This window comes from Vidua chalybeata, chromosome 7, assembly GCF_026979565.1.
Source record: "Vidua chalybeata isolate OUT-0048 chromosome 7, bVidCha1 merged haplotype, whole genome shotgun sequence".
Classification (NCBI taxonomy): Eukaryota; Metazoa; Chordata; class Aves; order Passeriformes; family Viduidae; genus Vidua; species Vidua chalybeata.
In genome coordinates this window covers 37662469-37680934 of record NC_071536.1, presented here as the reverse complement: position 1 = coordinate 37680934, position 18466 = coordinate 37662469, and the positions used below count along the sequence as shown (strand labels likewise).

At 48.2% G+C, this 18466-nt stretch overlaps 1 protein-coding gene across 1 annotated transcript in view; it reads left to right on the top strand.

Moving 5' to 3' along the window:
• NEB (nebulin) overlaps positions 1 to 17489 on the top strand; it is a 102578-nt gene extending 85089 nt beyond the window's left edge. Inside the window, exons 127-138 of the mRNA XM_053947585.1 lie at positions 2873 to 2965; positions 4482 to 4574; positions 8537 to 8629; positions 9334 to 9426; positions 10126 to 10218; positions 11658 to 11750; positions 12048 to 12155; positions 12369 to 12552; positions 13068 to 13160; positions 14843 to 14995; positions 15518 to 15627; positions 17299 to 17489. Coding sequence (XP_053803560.1) covers positions 2873 to 2965; positions 4482 to 4574; positions 8537 to 8629; positions 9334 to 9426; positions 10126 to 10218; positions 11658 to 11750; positions 12048 to 12155; positions 12369 to 12552; positions 13068 to 13160; positions 14843 to 14995; positions 15518 to 15627; positions 17299 to 17472 — 1380 coding nt within the window. The 3' untranslated portion in view covers positions 17473 to 17489. The remainder of the gene's footprint in view (positions 1 to 2872; positions 2966 to 4481; positions 4575 to 8536; positions 8630 to 9333; positions 9427 to 10125; positions 10219 to 11657; positions 11751 to 12047; positions 12156 to 12368; positions 12553 to 13067; positions 13161 to 14842; positions 14996 to 15517; positions 15628 to 17298) is intronic.
• The last annotated feature ends 977 nt before the right edge of the window (positions 17490 to 18466 follow it).

Genomic DNA, 18466 nt, shown 5'->3' with positions numbered 1-18466 from the left:
TATAACAACGGGCTGTTGTTATAATCCTGTGCTCCTAACACCCTAACCCTGTTCTTCCTCAGGGGTTTGGTCCTGGCTGTGCCCTGGCTGGGTTTTAACTCATTGATCTTCCACTGTTTGTGCTTTCGAGGGGGGGGTTTACACCTTCACGCGCTTTTCTTCTAAGAACAAACCTGCCTGAAAATAATCCTGGCATTTCCTGAGCTAAGCTGGGCAGCAGAACATCCCTGTGGAGTTGTGTTTCTCCCCACGTTTGTTTTCCCCTGAGCCTTTATCTCCTCTCTGCAGTGACCCATTCACAGAATAATCCCCCACAGCCTCTTCCTTAATCCTTGCCCCTGGAACGAGCGTGCGATGAATCCCAAGCGATCCTAACTCTAAACACAATCCCATAACAGTGGGATCTGCTGGGTCTGGCCTGTGCTGAGCGGGGTTTCTGTGGCACTGCTGTTGTCCCTCACAGGTGTTGTACAAGGAGGGTTTAGGGGCTGGCACTGCCACGCCGGTGACGCCGGAGATGGAGCGGGTCCGACGGAACCAGGAGCACATCAGCTCGGTACTGAGGGATCTCCACCCCTGCTCCCCTTCCAAACCCAAAGCCAGTCCCTGTAACTCCTCCACGTCACATCCTTGGGTGTGCTGGGAGCAGCCCTTACCAAACCCCTCAAGCCCTGGCAGGATCCCAATGTTTTCGTTTTCCCCTCGACTGAACGCGTGCCGTTGGTCCAGATGGATGATTTGAACCTCAGGAATTCCAGCCCTGGAGCAGGGCCTTTCTTTGCTTCCCAGGAAATATTCCTTGTGGGAATGGTGTCACATTCCCACTGCTGTCACTGCTCCTTCCAGCACCTCCTGCCAGTGGGAAAGGGACTCTCAGCCCTTCCCGAGCCACGGGGCAGGGAATGGTTTGGGTTGGAAGCAGTGAGAGGTCTGTCCCTGTCCTGTCCCTGTGCCTGTTCCTGTTCCTGTCCCTCTCCTGTCCCTCTCCTGTCCCTATCCTGTGTCTGTGCCTGTTCCTGTCCCTGTCCTGTCCCTGTGCCTGTTCCTGTTCCTCTCCTGTCCCTATCCTGTGTCTGTCCTGTCCCTGTGTCCCTGTCCCTATCCTGTGTCTATCCTGTCCCTATCCTGTCCCTGTTCCTGTCCCCGTCCTGTCCCTCTCCCTTTCCTATCCCTATCCCTGTCCCTATCCTGTCCCTGTCCCATCCCTGTCCCTGTCCCATCCCTGTCCCTGTCCCATCCCTGTCCCTCTCCTGTTCCTGTCCCTGTCCTGTCCCTCTCCCTTTCCTATCCCTATCCCTGTCCTTTTCCTGTCCCTGTCCCATCCCTGTCCCTGTCCCTATCCTGTCCCTGTCCCATCCCTGTCCCTGTCCCATCCCTGTCCCTCTCCTGTTCCTGTCCCTGTCCTGTCCCTCTCCCTTTCCTATCCCTATCCCTGTCCTTTTCCTGTCCCTGTCCCATCCCTGTCCCTGTCCCTATCCTGTCCCTGTCCCATCCCTGTCCCTGTCCCATCCCTGTCCCTCTCCTGTCCCTGTCCTATCCCTGTCCTGTGCCTATCCCCTGCCTGTCCCTGTTCCCTGTTCCTGTCCCTGTCCCTTTCCTGTCCCTGTCCCTATCCCATCCCTGTCCCTGGCCCGAGGGCTTTGTGAGGAGCCCGGCTGGCATTCCCAGCTCGTGGCAGTGAAGGAGCACCAGGAGCATCCAGTGGAGGTGGGAAAAGTGCTGCAGGAGTGAATTCCTGTCTGGAATTCCCCCTCCTGACACATCCACTGGGAGAAACACCGTGCCACCACTTTGTTCTGCAGTTCTGGTTGAGTTTGTGACCTTTTTGGGGTCCCTCTGCCCAAATCCCACCTGGAATTCAGTCCTGGCAGAGGTCCCTGGGGCAGGGACAGGCACCTCAGCCTGGCTGCAATCCTGGCAGAACCTCTGGAGTAGGGAAAAGCCTTTGCCAGGGAATTTCCAGGTGCCTGGGGACATTCCAGCAGCTCAGGCCCTGGCTGAGGTGACAGCATTATCATCTTGTGGTGATTATTTTCCTTGAGGGTTTTTTTCTCAGCTTTGACCAAAGCAAAACTCTTTTTTTCCACACTTTGCAGTTTCACAATATTATTTCTCTTCTCTTTCTCTCCTCCCTGACCTCCCTGTCCTCCTCTTTGCTTTCCTTCCATTATTTTATTTTTATTTTTATTTTATTTTATTTTATTTTATTTTATTTTATTTTATTTTATTTTATTTTATTTTATATTTTATATTTTATATTTTATTTTATTTTTATTTTATTTCCACACTCCTGCTGCCCACAGGTGTTGTACAAGGAGGGCCTGGGGGTTGGCACCCCAGTTCCTGTCACTCCTGAGATGGAGAGGGTCAAACGCAACCAGGAGAATTTTAGCTCGGTATCTTTTTATCATTACAGGAAAAAACTCAGTTTTCTGTAGCTATTTAACACCTGCAAACTTTAAATCCCCTCAAGTTAACTCATAAAAAAATCCCCATTCTGCTCTCACATTTTGGCACCATATTTTATGTATGTGTTTTTAAAAATATTTTTCTTACAATTTAACACTGGATGTTTCATGTGCATTAATTTTTTTCCTGAAGTTTAAGCTATTTTGCATTTTTAGACCTATTTTTTTAAATAATTTGCTGAATTCCCTTCCAGTAATACTTTGTTCCTCTGCTGGAGCCTATCCAAGCAGTTGGATTTGTAATCCCAACTGAATTTATCACAATTAATAACTGATTTATGCTCCCTAATTTTTCCTGCTTTCTAGTACATTTAGTGGGCATAAAATTCCATTAATTCCCTCCATCAAATGCAGATTTTTTTTTCTTGTTTTTACCTCTTTTTGACTGCCCTGTTGCCCCACAGGTGTTGTACAAGGAGGAGCTGGGGACAGGAACCCCCACCCCTGTCACCCCCGAGATTGAGAGGGTCAAACGCAATCAAGAAAACTTTAGCTCGGTATTTTTGAATTCCAAATGCCCAAAAAAAAATCTCCTTTAATCGATTTTAAAATAATCTTAACCCCAGAATAACTGATTGACACAGGAACATCCCATTCCTTGTGTTCTGCCATTTTTTCCTCTGTAATCCCTGATTTATTTTGATTACACCCATCACTAATGAGTTTAGATTCCTTCTTCCCATCTTTTTCCTGCCATATTTCTTATGCTCTGCTTTTCCTTTTATTAATTCCTTCAATCCTCGATTATTTTTGATTTCCCCTGGTTTTCCCATGTATGAAATCCAAACTGTTCCCTGCGTGACCCAAATCCGTGGCTGAGATCCCTGAGCCTGCTGGGATGGGTGTGGGATGGGAAATCAGCTGGGATTGGAGCCAGGATTCCTCCTGCCTTGGCTTTGGTGCCTTTGCCTTTGGTTTGGTTCCTTTTCCTTTGGATTTGGTGCCTTTTCCTTTGGATTTGGTGCCTTTTCCTTTGGATTTGGTTCCTTTTCCTTTGGGTTTGGTTCCTTTTCCTTTGGATTTGGTGCCTTTTCCTTTGGCTTTGGTTCCTTTTCCTTTGGCTTTGGTTCCTTTTCCTTTGCCTTTGGTGCCTTTTCCTTTGCATTTGGTGCCTTTTCCTTTGCATTTGGTTCCTTTTCCTTTGGTTTGGTTCCTTTTCCTTTGGGTTTGGTTCCTTTTCCTTTGCATTTGGTGCCTTTTCCTTTGGTTTGGTTCCTTTTCCTTTGCATTTGGTTCCTTTTCCTTTGGCTTTGGTGCCTTTTCCTTTGCCTTTGGTGCCTTTTCCTTTGCATTTGGTTCCTTTTCCTTTGGTTTGGTTCCTTTTCCTTTGCATTTGGTGCCTTTTCCTTTGGATTTGGTTCCTTTTCCTTTGGTTTGGTGCCTTTTCCTTTGGATTTGGTTCCTTTTCATTTGGTTTGGTGCCATTTCCTTTGGATTTGGTGCCTTTTCCTTTGGTCTGGTTCCTTTTCCTTTGGTTTGGTGCCTTTTCCTTTGGTTTGGTTCCTTTTCCTTTGGATTTGGTGCCTTTTCCTTTGCATTTGGTGCCTTTTCCTTTGGCTTTGGTGCCTTTTCCTTTGGCTTTGGTGCCTTTTCCTTTAGCAAATGTGGCAGGGATGCACTGGAAGTGTTCTGGGGGTGTTGGAATGTGTGGAAAAGTGAGGGAAGTGCCACTAAAACCAGGAGAGCACTGGGAATTATGTGTATGTAATACATAATAGATAAAATATATAGATAAAACATAAAATTATCCATTAATTGATTAATAGGAATTTTATATGTTCTATATAATGATTTATAATATATAATATAGAATATTATTTAAATATAAATATATCTTTTTTCCCCAGTATCCCACCAAAATCCACCCTCCTTCAGCCTCAGTCATATCAGATTTTAGATGAGTTTTTTTTCCCCAGGGATTTTTCCCCCCAGGACGTGTCAGCAGCCCCTCTCTGATGCTCTGGGTGCTTTTGGTGCTGCTTTCATTCTGTTTTTTGCCCTGTTGCCCCACAGGTGTTGTACAAGGAGGAGCTGGGGACAGGAACCCCCACCCCTGTCACCCCCGAGATTGAGAGGGTCAAACGCAATCAAGAAAACTTTAGCTCGGTATTTTTGAATTCCAAATGCCCCCCCAAAAAAATCCCCTTTAATCGATTTTAAAATACTTTTTAACCAACAAAACAATATTTTTGTTTCCTTTTAATTGACTTACCCAAAAAATAATATCCTGGTCCCTCTCAGAATTTTTTTTTTCCTTCATAATTATTACTTACATTGTTCTTATTCCCTTGATTTTTAATTACATTATTTTAGTAATTGAATCCCACCTTTTGGAGTGTGATTGCTTTTTTTTTTTTAAACTCTTAAAAACCCACCTTCTTTTCCTTAATTAGTCCCAAAAATCCTTTTTTTACCTCTTAAAATCCCACCCTGTTGTCCTTGCTCGGTCCCAGGAGTTTTTTTTAACTCTTGAAATCCCACCCTATTTATTTTATTTAGTCCCAACAATCCTTTATTTTTTCCAAACCGTAAAATCCACCCAATTTTCCTTATTTAATCCCTCCAATTCTATATGAATTCTTAAAACCCCCATTTCCTTAATTTGCTCCAACATTCATTTTTAGTACTCTTAAAAACCCATCCTTTTTATTTAGTCCCAACAAGCCTTTTTTTTTGTTGTTTTGTTTTTGTTTTAATGCTTAAAATCCACCCTTTTTTCCTTTTTTAGTCCCAGCAATTCTATTTAAATTCTTAAAATTCCCGCCAGTTTTCCTTACTTAGTCTCAAGAATATATATATATTTTTTTTAAACTCTTAAAACCCACCCTGTTTCCTTTATTTAGCCCCAACCATCCTGGTTTTTATAACTCATAAAACCCCATTTAGTCCCCACAGTTCTTTTTTTTTTTTAGCTCTTAAAACCCCACCCTGTTTCCTTTATTTAGTCCCCACAGTTCTTTTTTTTTTAGCTCTTAAAAACCCACCCTGCTTTCCCAATTTAATCCCCACAATTCTTTTTTATAACTCTTAAAACCCCGCCCCCTTTCCTTATTTAGCCCCAACAATTTATATTTTTTTTAACTCTTTTTTTATATTTTATATTTTTTCATATTTTTTAACTCTTTTTTTTAACCCTCTTTTCCTTATTTAATCAGTTTTGTTCTGTGGAGTGAATTTTCCTGATTTTCCTTTGGGAACTAAACCGTGCTTGGGTGGGATGCGCTGGGCTGGGGGAGGTACCAGACCCGCTTGATTTGTGATTTTTTTTTTGGTGCTTTCACGGCTTTTTCTGCCCGCTCTTGTGTCCAGGCGTGAGCAGCGCTGCTGTCTGGGGCAGGATTCCATCTTTTCTCCCTTCCATCCTCATTTTCTGCCCCGCCTTGCCCTGACCCCGCTGTTCTCCCGCAGGTTCTGTACCGGGAGGAGCTGGGCACGGGCACCCCGATCCCGGTCACCCCCGAGCTGGAGCGGGTCAGGCGCAACCAGGAGCACCTCAGCTCGGTATCGTGGGGACCAGGAGCTTTCCCTTGAGCTGCACTCCTTAATCTTCCTTAAAAATCCACAGTTCCTCTGCTCCTTCTGCGTAATTGACTCACAAACACGTCCTCATAAACACCACAAACACATCCTCATAAACAATCCTCATAAACAAACACAGCCCCACAAACACCACAGACACATCCTCATAAATAATCTTCACAAACACGTCCTCATAAACAATCCTCGTAAACACCACAAACACATCCTCATAAACAATCCTCATAAACAAACACAGCCCCACAAACACCACAAACACATCCTCACAAACATGTCCTCATAAACAATCCTCACAAACACAGCCCCACAAACACCACAAACACAGCCCCACAAACACATCCTCATAAACAATCCTCACAATATTCATAAACACCACAAACACATCCCATAAACACAGCCCCACAAACACCTCAAACACAGCTCCACAAACACCACAAATGCATCCTCACAAACAATCCTCACAAGCACATCTGCACAAACACATCCTCATGAACAATCCTCACAATCCTCACAAACACCACAAACACATCCCCACAAACACCACAAACACATCCCCACAAACACCACAAACACAGCCCCACAAACACCACAAACAGTTCCTCACAAACACCATGAACACAGCCCCACAAACATATCCTCATAAACAATCCTCACAAACACCATAAACACGTCCTCATAAACACCACAAACACAGCCCCACAAACACCACAAACACATCCTCATAAATAATCCTCACATACACCGCAAACACGTCCTCATAAACAATCCTCATAAACACAGCCCCCCAAACACCACAAACATCACAAACACATCCCACAAACACCACAAACACATCCCACAAACACCACGAACACACCCTCATAAACACCACAAACACATCCCACAAACACCACAAACACAGCCCCACAAACACCACAAACACATCCCACAAACACCACGAACACACCCTCATAAACACCACAAACACATCCCACAAACACCACAAACACAGCCCCACAAACACCACAAACACATCCCACAAACACCACAAACACATCCCACAAACACCACAAACTCATCTCCACAAACACCACAAATACATCCCACAAACACACCCTCATAAACACCACAAACACAGCCCCACAAACACGTCCTCACAAACACCACAAACACATCCCACAAACACCACAAACACATCCCACAAACACCACAAACACATCCCGCAAACACATCCTCACAAACAATCCTCACAATCTTCATAAACACCACAAACACATCCCATAAACACAGCCCCACAAACACCACAAACACATCCCACAAACACACCCTCATAAACATCCCCACAAACACACCCTCATAAACACCACAAACACATCCCACAAACACATCCCACAAACACCACAAACACATCCCACAAACACATCCCACAAACACATCCCACAAACACCACAAACACATCCCACAAACACATCCCACAAACACCACAAATACATCCCCACAAACACCACAAACACAGCCCCACAAACACCACAAACACAGCCCCACAAACACCACAAACACAGCCCCACAAACACACCCTCATAAACACCACAACCACATCCCACAATCACACCCTCATAAACATCCCCACAAACACACCCTCATAATCAATCCTCTCTTCCTCACTGTGTTACTGACCTCCCACTTCTTCACTGATGGAATTATTTACAAATATTTGCGTTGCTCGGAGTTATTTACAAATATTTATGTTATTCTTAACGTTTTTTTAACCGTTTTGTTCCCTGTTCCAGCTTCCCTTTATATGTGGTTTTTTTTTTTTAATATCTAAAATTCTTTGTTTTAACCATAGACGAGGGAGGGTGTGACTTCTCAGGAGGCTGCGGTGGGGGGGTTCAAAAGCTCCCGTTCCGCAGGAAAATGTGGATTTAATGAGTGCTGACGGCTTTGGATGGTTTCTTGTTGTGCAGGTGTTGTACAAAGAGAGCGTGGGGACAGGGACCCCCACTCCTGTCACCCCCGAGATGGAGAGGGTCAAACGCAACCAGGAGATTTGCAGCTCGGTACTTTGCCAAGAGCAGAACTCCCCTTTAACTCTTTAAACCCAGATTTGAAACCTTTTAACTCTTTCCAAGCCCTTTTTAATCGTTTGGAGCAGGATTTGTCCCAAAATAACGCGGGACTCACTCCTTACTCGTGGCTTTCTCAGGTTGAAACGTTAACTCGGATCAGTTGATCTTGGTTTTAAGAGCGATTTTAATGTCTTGTTCTAATGCTGAACTCGCTCATACTCCTCTCCTTTTCTCTGCAGCGCTGCCATTTCTTTTAAAGCACTTAATTGGGTTTTCTTGCGGGGGTTTCGTGCTCTTTGGCGCAGTACTTACCCCATTTAGCAGCAGCAGCTCAAGCCAGGCTGCCAAACCCCTCCTCTACTAAAACAGCGCCCAGGACCTGCTTTAAACCCAGCCGCGGGAGGAAATCCCAGGGCGGAGGAAGGCGTGGGGAGAGCTGGTCCTGACTGTGCCTTTCTCTGCCTCCTCTCTCTCGCCCCACAGGTGTTGTACAAGGAAAACATAGGGAAAGCCACCCCCACCCCCGTCACTCCCGAGATGGAGAGGGTCAAACGCAACCAGGAGATCATTAGCTCGGTACTTCCAGCTGGAAAAGTTCCTAAAATCCTGAGTGGAGTGTTTAACCCGGCTGGAGCCTCGGCAACCTGTGCTTATTAACCCCTCAAGTGCCTCTGCCCCGAGCTCACACACAGACTGCGCCGGCTGCTCTTTAACGCTGCCCCAGGCAGGGTTGTACTAGGGGGAAAAAAAAAATCCCTTTTTGGGGTGGATGGTGGTGTCCTGACTGAATTTTTTTTAACCCTTTCTTACTCCCCCTGTGTTCTACTGCCGATGATTCCAGCCAGGGTGCATTCCTGCATCCCGGATTAATTAATGGCAAAGCTCCAACTCCTCCTGTGCCCCAGCCCTAACTCGGTGTGACGGCTCCAAAGCTTTTTGTCTGTTCTTTTTGGTTTTGTTTTTTGGATTTTTTGGTGGTTTTTTTTTTTTTTTTTTTTTTTTTTGGGGGGGGGGGGGCGTATTTTTGGGTGTTTTTTTGGTTTTTTTCTTGTTTTTTTTTTGGGGGGGGTGGCTTTTTTGTTTGTGTTTTTTGTTTGTTTGTTTTTGGTTGGTTTTTTTGCTTGTGGTTTTTTTTTTTTGTTTTGTTTTGTTTTGTTTGTTTTTTTTTGTTGTTGTTGTTGTTTTTTTGGTTTTTTTTTGGTTTTTTTTGGGTTTTTTTGTTTTTTTTTGTTTTACTTTTTCTTTTCAATGACATTTGGGCACTGCCTTGTATCCTGTAGGTTTTGTACAAGGAAAATGTGGGGAAGGTGACCCCGACCCCCATCACCCCCGAGATGGAGAGAGTCAAACGCAATCAAGAGATCATTAGCTCGGTACCTTCCCAGGAATTTCTCGTTTCCTTTGTGCTTCAACCTAATCAAGTAACAGCCTAACTCCCACTCAGAGCTGGTTTTAATTTAAAAGGAGACGTGTTTCTTTTCTTCTGCACATTAATTGCTCATTCTAAACCCAGGTTACTTCTGTGTTAACGGCGTGATCCAGAATTTTAGGCCTTTTTTACAACTTGGTTTGTCAATTTGTGGGTTCTATCCAGATCATCTCAAGAGTTCAGATCCCTTGGTGGGGATCAGGGAATGTTGGGTTGGAAGGGACGTCGAGCTCATTTCACTCCCTTACCTCCTTCCCTTACTAGCCCAGCTTTTCCAGGGATATTCAGGCTTCTCTCTGTGTTCAGTGTTTCACCTTTCATTGGCTTTTCAGGTGGATTTGACTTCAGGGAAAAACACCCATCCCTGACATCATTACTGGGGCAGCAACAAAACTTCCACTTCCCTCCTAAAAAGATCAGGAATCGCTTCAAATACAGATTTTTAGAAAGCAGATAAAGCATTTCTTAAACAGCTTTTTAGAGCCAGAGGCACTTCCTGAGCCTCTGGGGGCCACCTGGATAGATCCCAAATCCCAGTTTTCCCCTCCCTATCCTATTTGTTCCTGCGGTAACAAAGTACGAGTTCGTGTTCGGGTGCCTCGGGGCTGTGTAAGAGCCCGGCTCGCTCTTGTGTGTCCCGCAGGTGTTGTACAAAGAGAACGTGGGGCAGGCGACCCCCACGCCCGTCACTCCCGAGATGGAGCGAGTCAAACGCAACCAGGAGCAGATTAGCTCGGTACTGCCCCGGGAAATCCCTTCCCAAAGCTCCCGCTTAACCAGAGGATGGCACAGAGCTCTTCTGAATAACCTCGCGCTGCCTGGTCTTATTTTAACACTCGCAATTTTTTTTCATTCAAAAGTCACCTCTTAAGCACTGTAATTCGAAAGGATCTTTTTGTCCTTTAACTTGTTAATACGAGTTTTCCTGATTTTCCTCACCCCACTTTCCTAATTTTAAAGGATTTGGTCATTTAACTTGTTAATACAATTTTTCCTGATTTTCCTCACCCCACTTTCCTAATTTTAAAGGATTTGGTAATTTAACTTGTTAATATGATTTTTCCTGACTTTTTTCCCTCCTTTCCTAATTTTAAAGGATTTGGTCATTTAACTTGTTAATACGATTTTTCCTGACTTTCTTTTTTCCCTCTCCTAATTTTAAAGGATTTTTTTTGTCATTTAACTTGTTAATACAACTTTTCCTGACTTTTTTTCCCCTTTCCTAATTTTAAACAACTTTTTTTGTCATTTAACTTGTTAATACGATTTTTCCTGATTTTCCTCACCCCACTTTCCTAATTTTAAAGGATTTTGTCGTTTAACTTGTTAATACGATTTTTCCTGACTTTTTTTTTTTTCCCCTTTCCTAATTTTAAAGGATTTTTTTTGTCCTTTAACTTGTTAATACGATTTTTCCTGATTTTCCTCACCCCACTTTCCTAATTTTAAAGGATTTGGTCATTTAACTTGTTAATACAATTTTTCCTGACTTTTTTCCCCCCTTTCCTAATTTTAAAGGATTTGGTAATTTAACTTGTTAATACAATTTTTCCTGACTTTTTTTCCCCCCTTTCCTAATTTTAAAGGATTTGGTCATTTAACTTGTTAATACGATTTTTCTTGACTTTTTTTCCCCCCTTTCCTAATTTTAAAGGATTTTTTTTTTGTCGTTTAACTTGTTAATACGATTTTTCCTTAATTTTTTTAAAATTTTTTTTCCCCCCTCCCTTTCCTAACGGCCGGTGTTGAGTGTAAACCCAGTAACATCCCAGTTGTGGAGTTCTGCCCTGTGACCGGGTTCCTTTGTGGTCTGTAGGTTGCATACAGGGAAGGTTTAGGGAAGGCCACTCCCAGCCCGGTCACTCCGGAGATGGAGAGAGTCAAGCGGAACCAAGAACAAATCAGCTCGGTACTGAAAGCACAGCTTTGTGTCAAAAATAACCACCCTCAGCCAAGCTCCACCTAATTCAGCCTTATTTTCCCAGTTTTGCCTATTTTCCCTTTGATTTTTTAATTTTTTTTTTTTTTTTTTTTTACCTTTTGCCAATAACGGTTCAGCTGCTTTGTTTCCCGAGATCTTTTCCACTCTGCAGGGCTGGGTTTGCTTGAAACGTTAACCCCACTCCCAGGAAAAGCTGGAATTCTTCCAGCCCGAGCTGTGTTTGTGCCCTGCAGGTGCTGTACAAGGAGCACATGGCCAAGGGAACTCCGACCCCGCTGACCCCGGAGATGGAGAGAGCCAAACGCAACCAGGAGAACATCAGCTCGGTGGGTGAAACGCAGGAAAAGAACATTTCACCCCTGGCATCCTCACTCAGACAGGGGAGGTTTGGAAGGACGTGGAATCCTTTAAAACTTTCTGGTGCAATCGAGTCTTTCTGTGATGAGTTGGGGGGGGTTTAAAGAGTTAAATTTCAAATTATTGCCGTAATACTCTGTGACGTATAAAATCAGGGTTCTTCACTAAGAGTCACTTATAAAAAATTGTATGAAAATCTGGGACTGGCCCTTCTTTGGCAGCCTGGTGCCCCAGAGGTAACTCCTGTGCTCCTCCTCCCCCGGCAGGTTCTTTACTCTGACAGTTTCCGCAAGCAAGTCCAAGGAAAAGCCGCCTACGTCCTGGACACCCCGGAGATGCGGCGCGTGCGGGAGACCCAGAAACACATCTCCACTGTAAGAGCACTTCCAGAGGTGTCCCTCCCCTGGGAAGGGAGTTCAGTATAAAAATCCCCCTGCCTGGCAGCAAGGACGACGTGTCCTACCAGGCTTGGGAACCCAAGGCTTTAATGCTAAAGCAAGTCTGGGATTGGGATTGGGAAGGCCAAAGTGCAGGAGCTGGAAATGCCCCTGGGGGGAAGCAGGAATCCAAATCCTTTGGAATTGCAGGTGAAGTACCACGAGGACTTTGAGAAGAGCAAAGGGAGCTTCACGCCCGTGGTGACCGACCCCATCACGGAGCGCGTGAAGAAGAACATGCAGGACTTCAGTGACATCAGCTACAGGGGCATCCAGAGGAGGGTGGTGGAGATGGAGCGGAAACGCGTGGACCAGGACCAGGAGAACCTCACAGGTCAGGAGACCTGGGCACATCTGCTACAGGAGGGGTTTAATTTAAGCTCAACCACATCCATTCCAATTCATCATCACCTGGAGATGTTCTCATCCAAGTCCTTTTTGGAAATACTCTCTGCCAGCAGCTGTAAATGACCTGTCACCTGCTGTCCCCACCTTGATAATGTCACACTGCATTTATGGTTCTGCTATTTTGAACTCCATCTCTATTGCAGAAACACCGTGCTGTAGATTGATTGTAAAAAAGCCAAATTTGTGCTATAGGATTGAGAAGCACTGATTTATAAAATAAGGGTGATTTTTCAAAGCATTCCAGACTGGTTTGGGGTGGAGGGACATTAAAGCTCATCCAATCCCACCCTGCCATGAGCAGGATGCCTCCCACTATCCCAGGCTGCTCCAAGCCCCATCCAACCTGGCCTTGGGCACTGCCAGGGTTGGGCAGGGCACTCCTGCTGTCCTGCCAGCCTGTGCTGCTCGGCCTCTCCTCAGGAAATGTCCTTTTTCCTGCAGGGCTCCGGGTGTGGAGAACCAACCCGGGCTCCGTCTTCGACTACGACCCCGCCGAGGACAACATCCAGTCCCGGAGCCTGCACATGATCTCAGGTGTGTCCCACGGGCTCCAAGGGAAAAATGGGATTTGAACACCTGTGAGGATGGGGTCTGGGTGCAAACAGAGCTGAGGGACCCCAGGGGACACAGGGGACTGAGGAGAAATTGGCTGCAGCTGCTCCTCACCAGTGTAACTTTTGTTCAAAAAATTAATTATAAATTTTCCTATCATAAAATGATCCAGCAGAGGCAGGAGGAGGATTGTTTATATGATCCACAGCTGACATGATACAGCCTGTGCTTCCTTTTGGAATTACTGAACAGGCTGTTCTCAGTGACCTTTTTTTAAACTCCTGTCTGAGAGCAAAAATACCTGAAAATTGTGGGGATGGCCCAGTGCTGTGTCAGGAAGAAAATCACAGGATAATTAATAAAAATTAAATAAAAAATATAAAATTAAATTAAAAAATAAAAATTTTGTAAGCAACGAGGGCTAAGGGGAAAGAGGCTGGAGAAAGGATAAAACACTGTGAATATTGAAGAGCAGGACTTCAGCATGGAATACTTAAAAAAGCACTGGGAAATCCCACTGGGGCACTATAAAACTACACTGGGATCGTGGAAAAATTGAGCGTAGCAGGGCTGGGTTCTACGAGGTCTCAGCTCCGGGGTTGGTGACTCTGAGCCTCAGGGCTGGTGACACTGAACCTCAGGGGTGGTGACACAACCTCAGGGTTGGTGACCCTGAGCCCCAGGGCTGGTGGCACTGAGTCCCAGCATTGGTGGCTCTGAGAGCCCCAGGGGTGGTGGCTCTGAGAGCCCCAGGGCTGATGGCTCTGAGCCCCAGGGCTGGTGACACTGAGAGCGCAAGGGTTGGTGGCTCTGATCGCCCCAGGGGTGGTGGCTCTGAGCCCCAGGGTTGGTGGCACTGGGAGTCCCAGTGTTGGTGGCTCTGAGCCCCAGGGTTGGTGGCACTGGGAGTCCCAGTGTTGGTGGCTCTGAGAGCCCCGGTGTTGGTGACTCTGAGCCCCAGGGTTGGTGGCTCTGATCCCCCGGGGGTGGTGCCTCTGAGAGCCCCAGGGGTGGTGGCTCTGAGAGTCCCAGTGTTGGTGACACTGAGAGCCCCAATGTTGGAGGCTCTGAGAGCCCCAGGGGTGGTGACTCTGAGCCCCAGGGATGGTGACACTGAGAGCCCCAGGGTTGGTGACCCTGAGCCCCAGGGTTGGTGGCACTGGGAGTCCCAGTGTTGGTGGCTCTGAGAGCCCCAGGGTTGGTGACTCTGAGTCCCAGGGCTGGTGGCTCTGAGCCCCAGGGCTGGTGGCTCTGAACCTCAGGGCTGGTGACTCTGAGAGCCCCAGTGTTGGAGGCTCTGAGAGCCCCAGGGTCGGTGGCTCTGAGCCCCAGGGCTGGTGACACTGAGAGCCCCAGGGGTGGTGGCTCTGAGCCCCAGGGCTGGTGACACCGAGCCCCAGGGTTGGTGGCACTGAGTGTGCCAGGGTTGGTGGCACTGAGAGTCCCAGTGTTGGTGACACTGAGAGCCCCAGGGTTGGAGGCTCTGAGAGCCCCAGGGCTGGTGGCTCTGAGCCCCAGGGGTGGTGGCTCTGAGCCCCGGGGTTGGTGACACTGAGAGCCCCGGGGTTGGTGACACTGAGAGCCCCAGGGCTGGTGGCTCTGAGCCCCAGGGCTGGTGTCACTGAGAGCCCCGGGGCTGGTGACTGTCCCTGCTGTCCCCCCAGTCCAGGCACAGCGCCGCAGCCGGGAGCACTCGCGCTCCGCCAGCGCCCTGAGCATCAGCGGCGCGGCCGAGGAGAAATCCGAGCCCTCGGACGGCACCGACCAGCGCCTGTCCTACTACAGCAACGGGGGCTTCTTCACCACCACGGCCACAGGTACGGCCACACCCCGTGGGGACACGCCGGCTCCCCAGCTGCTCAGGGGAGTGTGGGCAGCAATCCCCACAGCCAGGAAAAAACGCATCTCCAAAATCTTGTGTTGCGCACGAGCGACAGCTGTAAATGTGCATTTGAAACTGACCTTAACCCACCCCCGTGGCCCATCCCTGATCTTTATCCCAGCCAGCTCCATCGCAATCCCATAATAACCCCACACAATGATCTTTATCCCGACCAGCTCCATCACAATCCCATAATAACCCCACACAATGATCTTTATCCCGACCAGCTCCATCACAATCCCACAATAAATAGCTCCCACACAATGATCTTTTCTTTATCCCAACCAGCTCCATCACAATCCCATAATAAATAACCCCACACTATGATCTTTCTCCATCCCATAATAACCCCACACAATGATCTTTATCCCGACCAGCTCCATCACAATCCCCTAATAAATAGCTCCCACACAATGATCTTTCTCCATCCCATAATAACCCCACACGCTCTCTGCAGTGGGCTACAAGCAGGTCAAGACCATTGAGCTGCCGCAGCAACGCTCGTCCTCGGTGGCCACGCAGCAAACCACGGTGTCCTCGGTGCCTTCCCACCCCTCCACTGCTGGGGTGAGTAACCCTGGGGGATCTGGGGACCTAGAGGGGCCACGGCCACTAATTAGTAATTAATTAACACTAATTAATAGTGTTAATCCAAGACTGAGTTGGTGACATTCCAGTCCATGGGGCTAAGCTCTGTATGAAACCAGGTGGGACAGGGACTTAAGTGGGACAGGGACTTACGTGGGACAGAGCCTCCCCTGTGACTGGAAACTCGGAATGAGCACCTGGAAACTCGGAATGAGCTCTTGGAAACTCGGAATGAGCACCTGGAAACTCGGAATGAGCACCTGGAAGCTTGGAATGAGCACATGGAAACTCGGAATGAGCTCTTGGAAACTCGGAATGAGCACCTGGAAACTCGGAATGAGCTCTTGGAAACTCGGAATGAGCACCTGGAAACTCAAAATGAGCACCTGGAAGCTTGGAATCAGCACCTGGAAACTCGGAATGAGTACCTGGAAGCTTGGAATGAGCACCTGAAAACTCGGAATGAGCTCTTGGAAACTCGGAATGAGCACCTGGAAACTCAAAATGAGCACCTGGAATCTTGGAATAAGCACATGGAAACTCGGAATGAGCACCTGGAAACTCGGAATGAGCTCTTGGAAACTCGGAATGAGCGCCTGGAAACTCGGAATGAGCACCTGGAAACTCAAAATGAGCACGTGGAAACTCGGAATGAGCACCTGGAAACTTGGAATGAGCACGTGGAAACTCGGAATGAGCACCTGGAAACTCGGAATGAGCACCTGGAAGCTTGGAATGAGCACATGGAAACTCGGAATGAGCACCTGGAAACTCGGAATGAGCGCCTGGAAACTCGGAATGAGCTCTTCTTCCTACTCAACCCCTGAAAACTGAGGAGTGGGAGGAAGTGCTCATTCAGAGATTGCCCCTGGACTGAAGGACAGTGGGAATGGCATGGCCTCCAAAAACTGCTGGGAGGCAACAACTTCCAAGTGCCACTTGGAGCTGGTGGTGCCCAAGGCCACCGTGAGGACACTGCTCAGGCTCGGTGTCACCAGCACACCCCGGGGTTGTGGCACTCGGGTACCCAAGGGGCTCAGGGAGGAAGAAGAATCCACAGCCAGGAGATTTGAAGGAGCAGCAGCCAGATCCTGCTGTGACACCAATCCCAACCCCTTGGTGTCCCTGCAGGACACATTCAGGGCCATGCCAGACTTTGACCATGTCCCTTTCTGTCCCCTCTATGGCTGCTGGGGTTTGACCATGTCCCTTGTGTCCCTTCTGAAGAGGGCCTGGGCCATGTCAGGGTGTGACCACATCCCTTGTGTCCCTGCAGAAGAGGTTCTGAGCCATGTTAGGGTGTGACCACATCCCTTGTGTCCCTGCAGAAGAGGTTCTGAGCCATGTTAGGGTGTGACCACGTCCCTCCTGTCCCTGCAGAAGACATTCCAGGCCATGCCAGGGTGTGACCACGTCCCTCCTGTCCCTGCAGAAGAGGTTCTGAGCCATGCCAGGGTGTGACCACATCCCTTGTGTCCCCATACGGCTCTGACCATGTCCCTTGTGTCCCTTCAGAAGAAGTTCTGAGCCATGCCAGGGTGTGACCACGTCGCTTGTGTCCCTGCAGAAGACATTCCAGGCCATGCCAGGGTGTGACCACGTCCCTTGTGTCCCCATAAGGCTCTGACCGTGTCCCTTGTGTCCCTGCAGAAGACGTTCCGGGCCATGTACGACTACACGGCGGCGGACGCGGACGAGGTGTCCTTCAAGGACGGGGACACCATCGTCAACGTGCAGGCCATCGACGAGGGCTGGATGTACGGCACCGTGCAGAGGACCGGCAAGACCGGCATGCTGCCGGCCAACTACGTGGAGGCCGTGTGAGCCCAGCCTGCCCCGGGCTGGGACAGCTCCTGGGGCTGGGACATCTCACCCAGGGGCTGGGACATCTCCCCCTGGGGCTGGGACATCTCCCCCTGGGGCTGGGACATCTGCCCTAGGCTGGGACATCTCCTCCTGGGGATGGGACATCTCACCCAGGGTTAGGACACCTGCCCTGGGCTGGGACATCTCCCTCTGGGCTGGGACACCTCCCTGGGGCTGGGACATCTCCCCCTGGGGATGGGACACCTGCCCTGGGCTGGGACACCTGCCCCAGGGTTAGGACACCTGCCCCAGGGTGGGACATCTCCCTCTGGGGGCTGGGACATCTCACCCAGGGGCTGGGATACCTCCTCCTGGGGCTGGGATACCTGCTCTGGGCTGGGACATCTCCCCCTGGGCTGGGACATCTCCCTCTGGGGGCTGGGACATCTCACCCAGGGGCTGGGACACCTGCCCCAGGGTTAGGACACCTGCCCTAGGCTGGGACATCTCCCCCAGGGTTGGGACATCTCCCCAGGGTTGGGACATCTCCCCCAGGGTTGGGACACCTGCCCCAGGCCCTCCCGGTCCCCTCAGCCACAACAGAAATAACAGCAGAGCAAAACACACCTGGAATATTTCACGACGTTTCCGGAAGTTCCTCTAAGCACATCCCGCCTTTCTCCCAGTGCCAAACACTTCCAAACGTCTGGGATTTCAAACATTTCATCACACACTAAGACACTACACAACAGCTCCAAAATTCCATTGCTGAAGTCTAACACACACATTACATGATTTATTCTCCCACAAGGAGAGAATTCTTCTGGGCTGTTCTAAAATGTTTCAATTTCTTCACTTCCTTTTCCATTTAAGCTTTTTATTTCAACCCAATTTATCTGGGGAAGGGAAAGCAACCACCCCTCTCCTCCTGCTTGCTGAGCTCTCATGAATGTCTTCTCCTGCAACTGTTCTGGGGGCAAAAGCTGTGATTTCTTGTAAATTAGTGATGAAT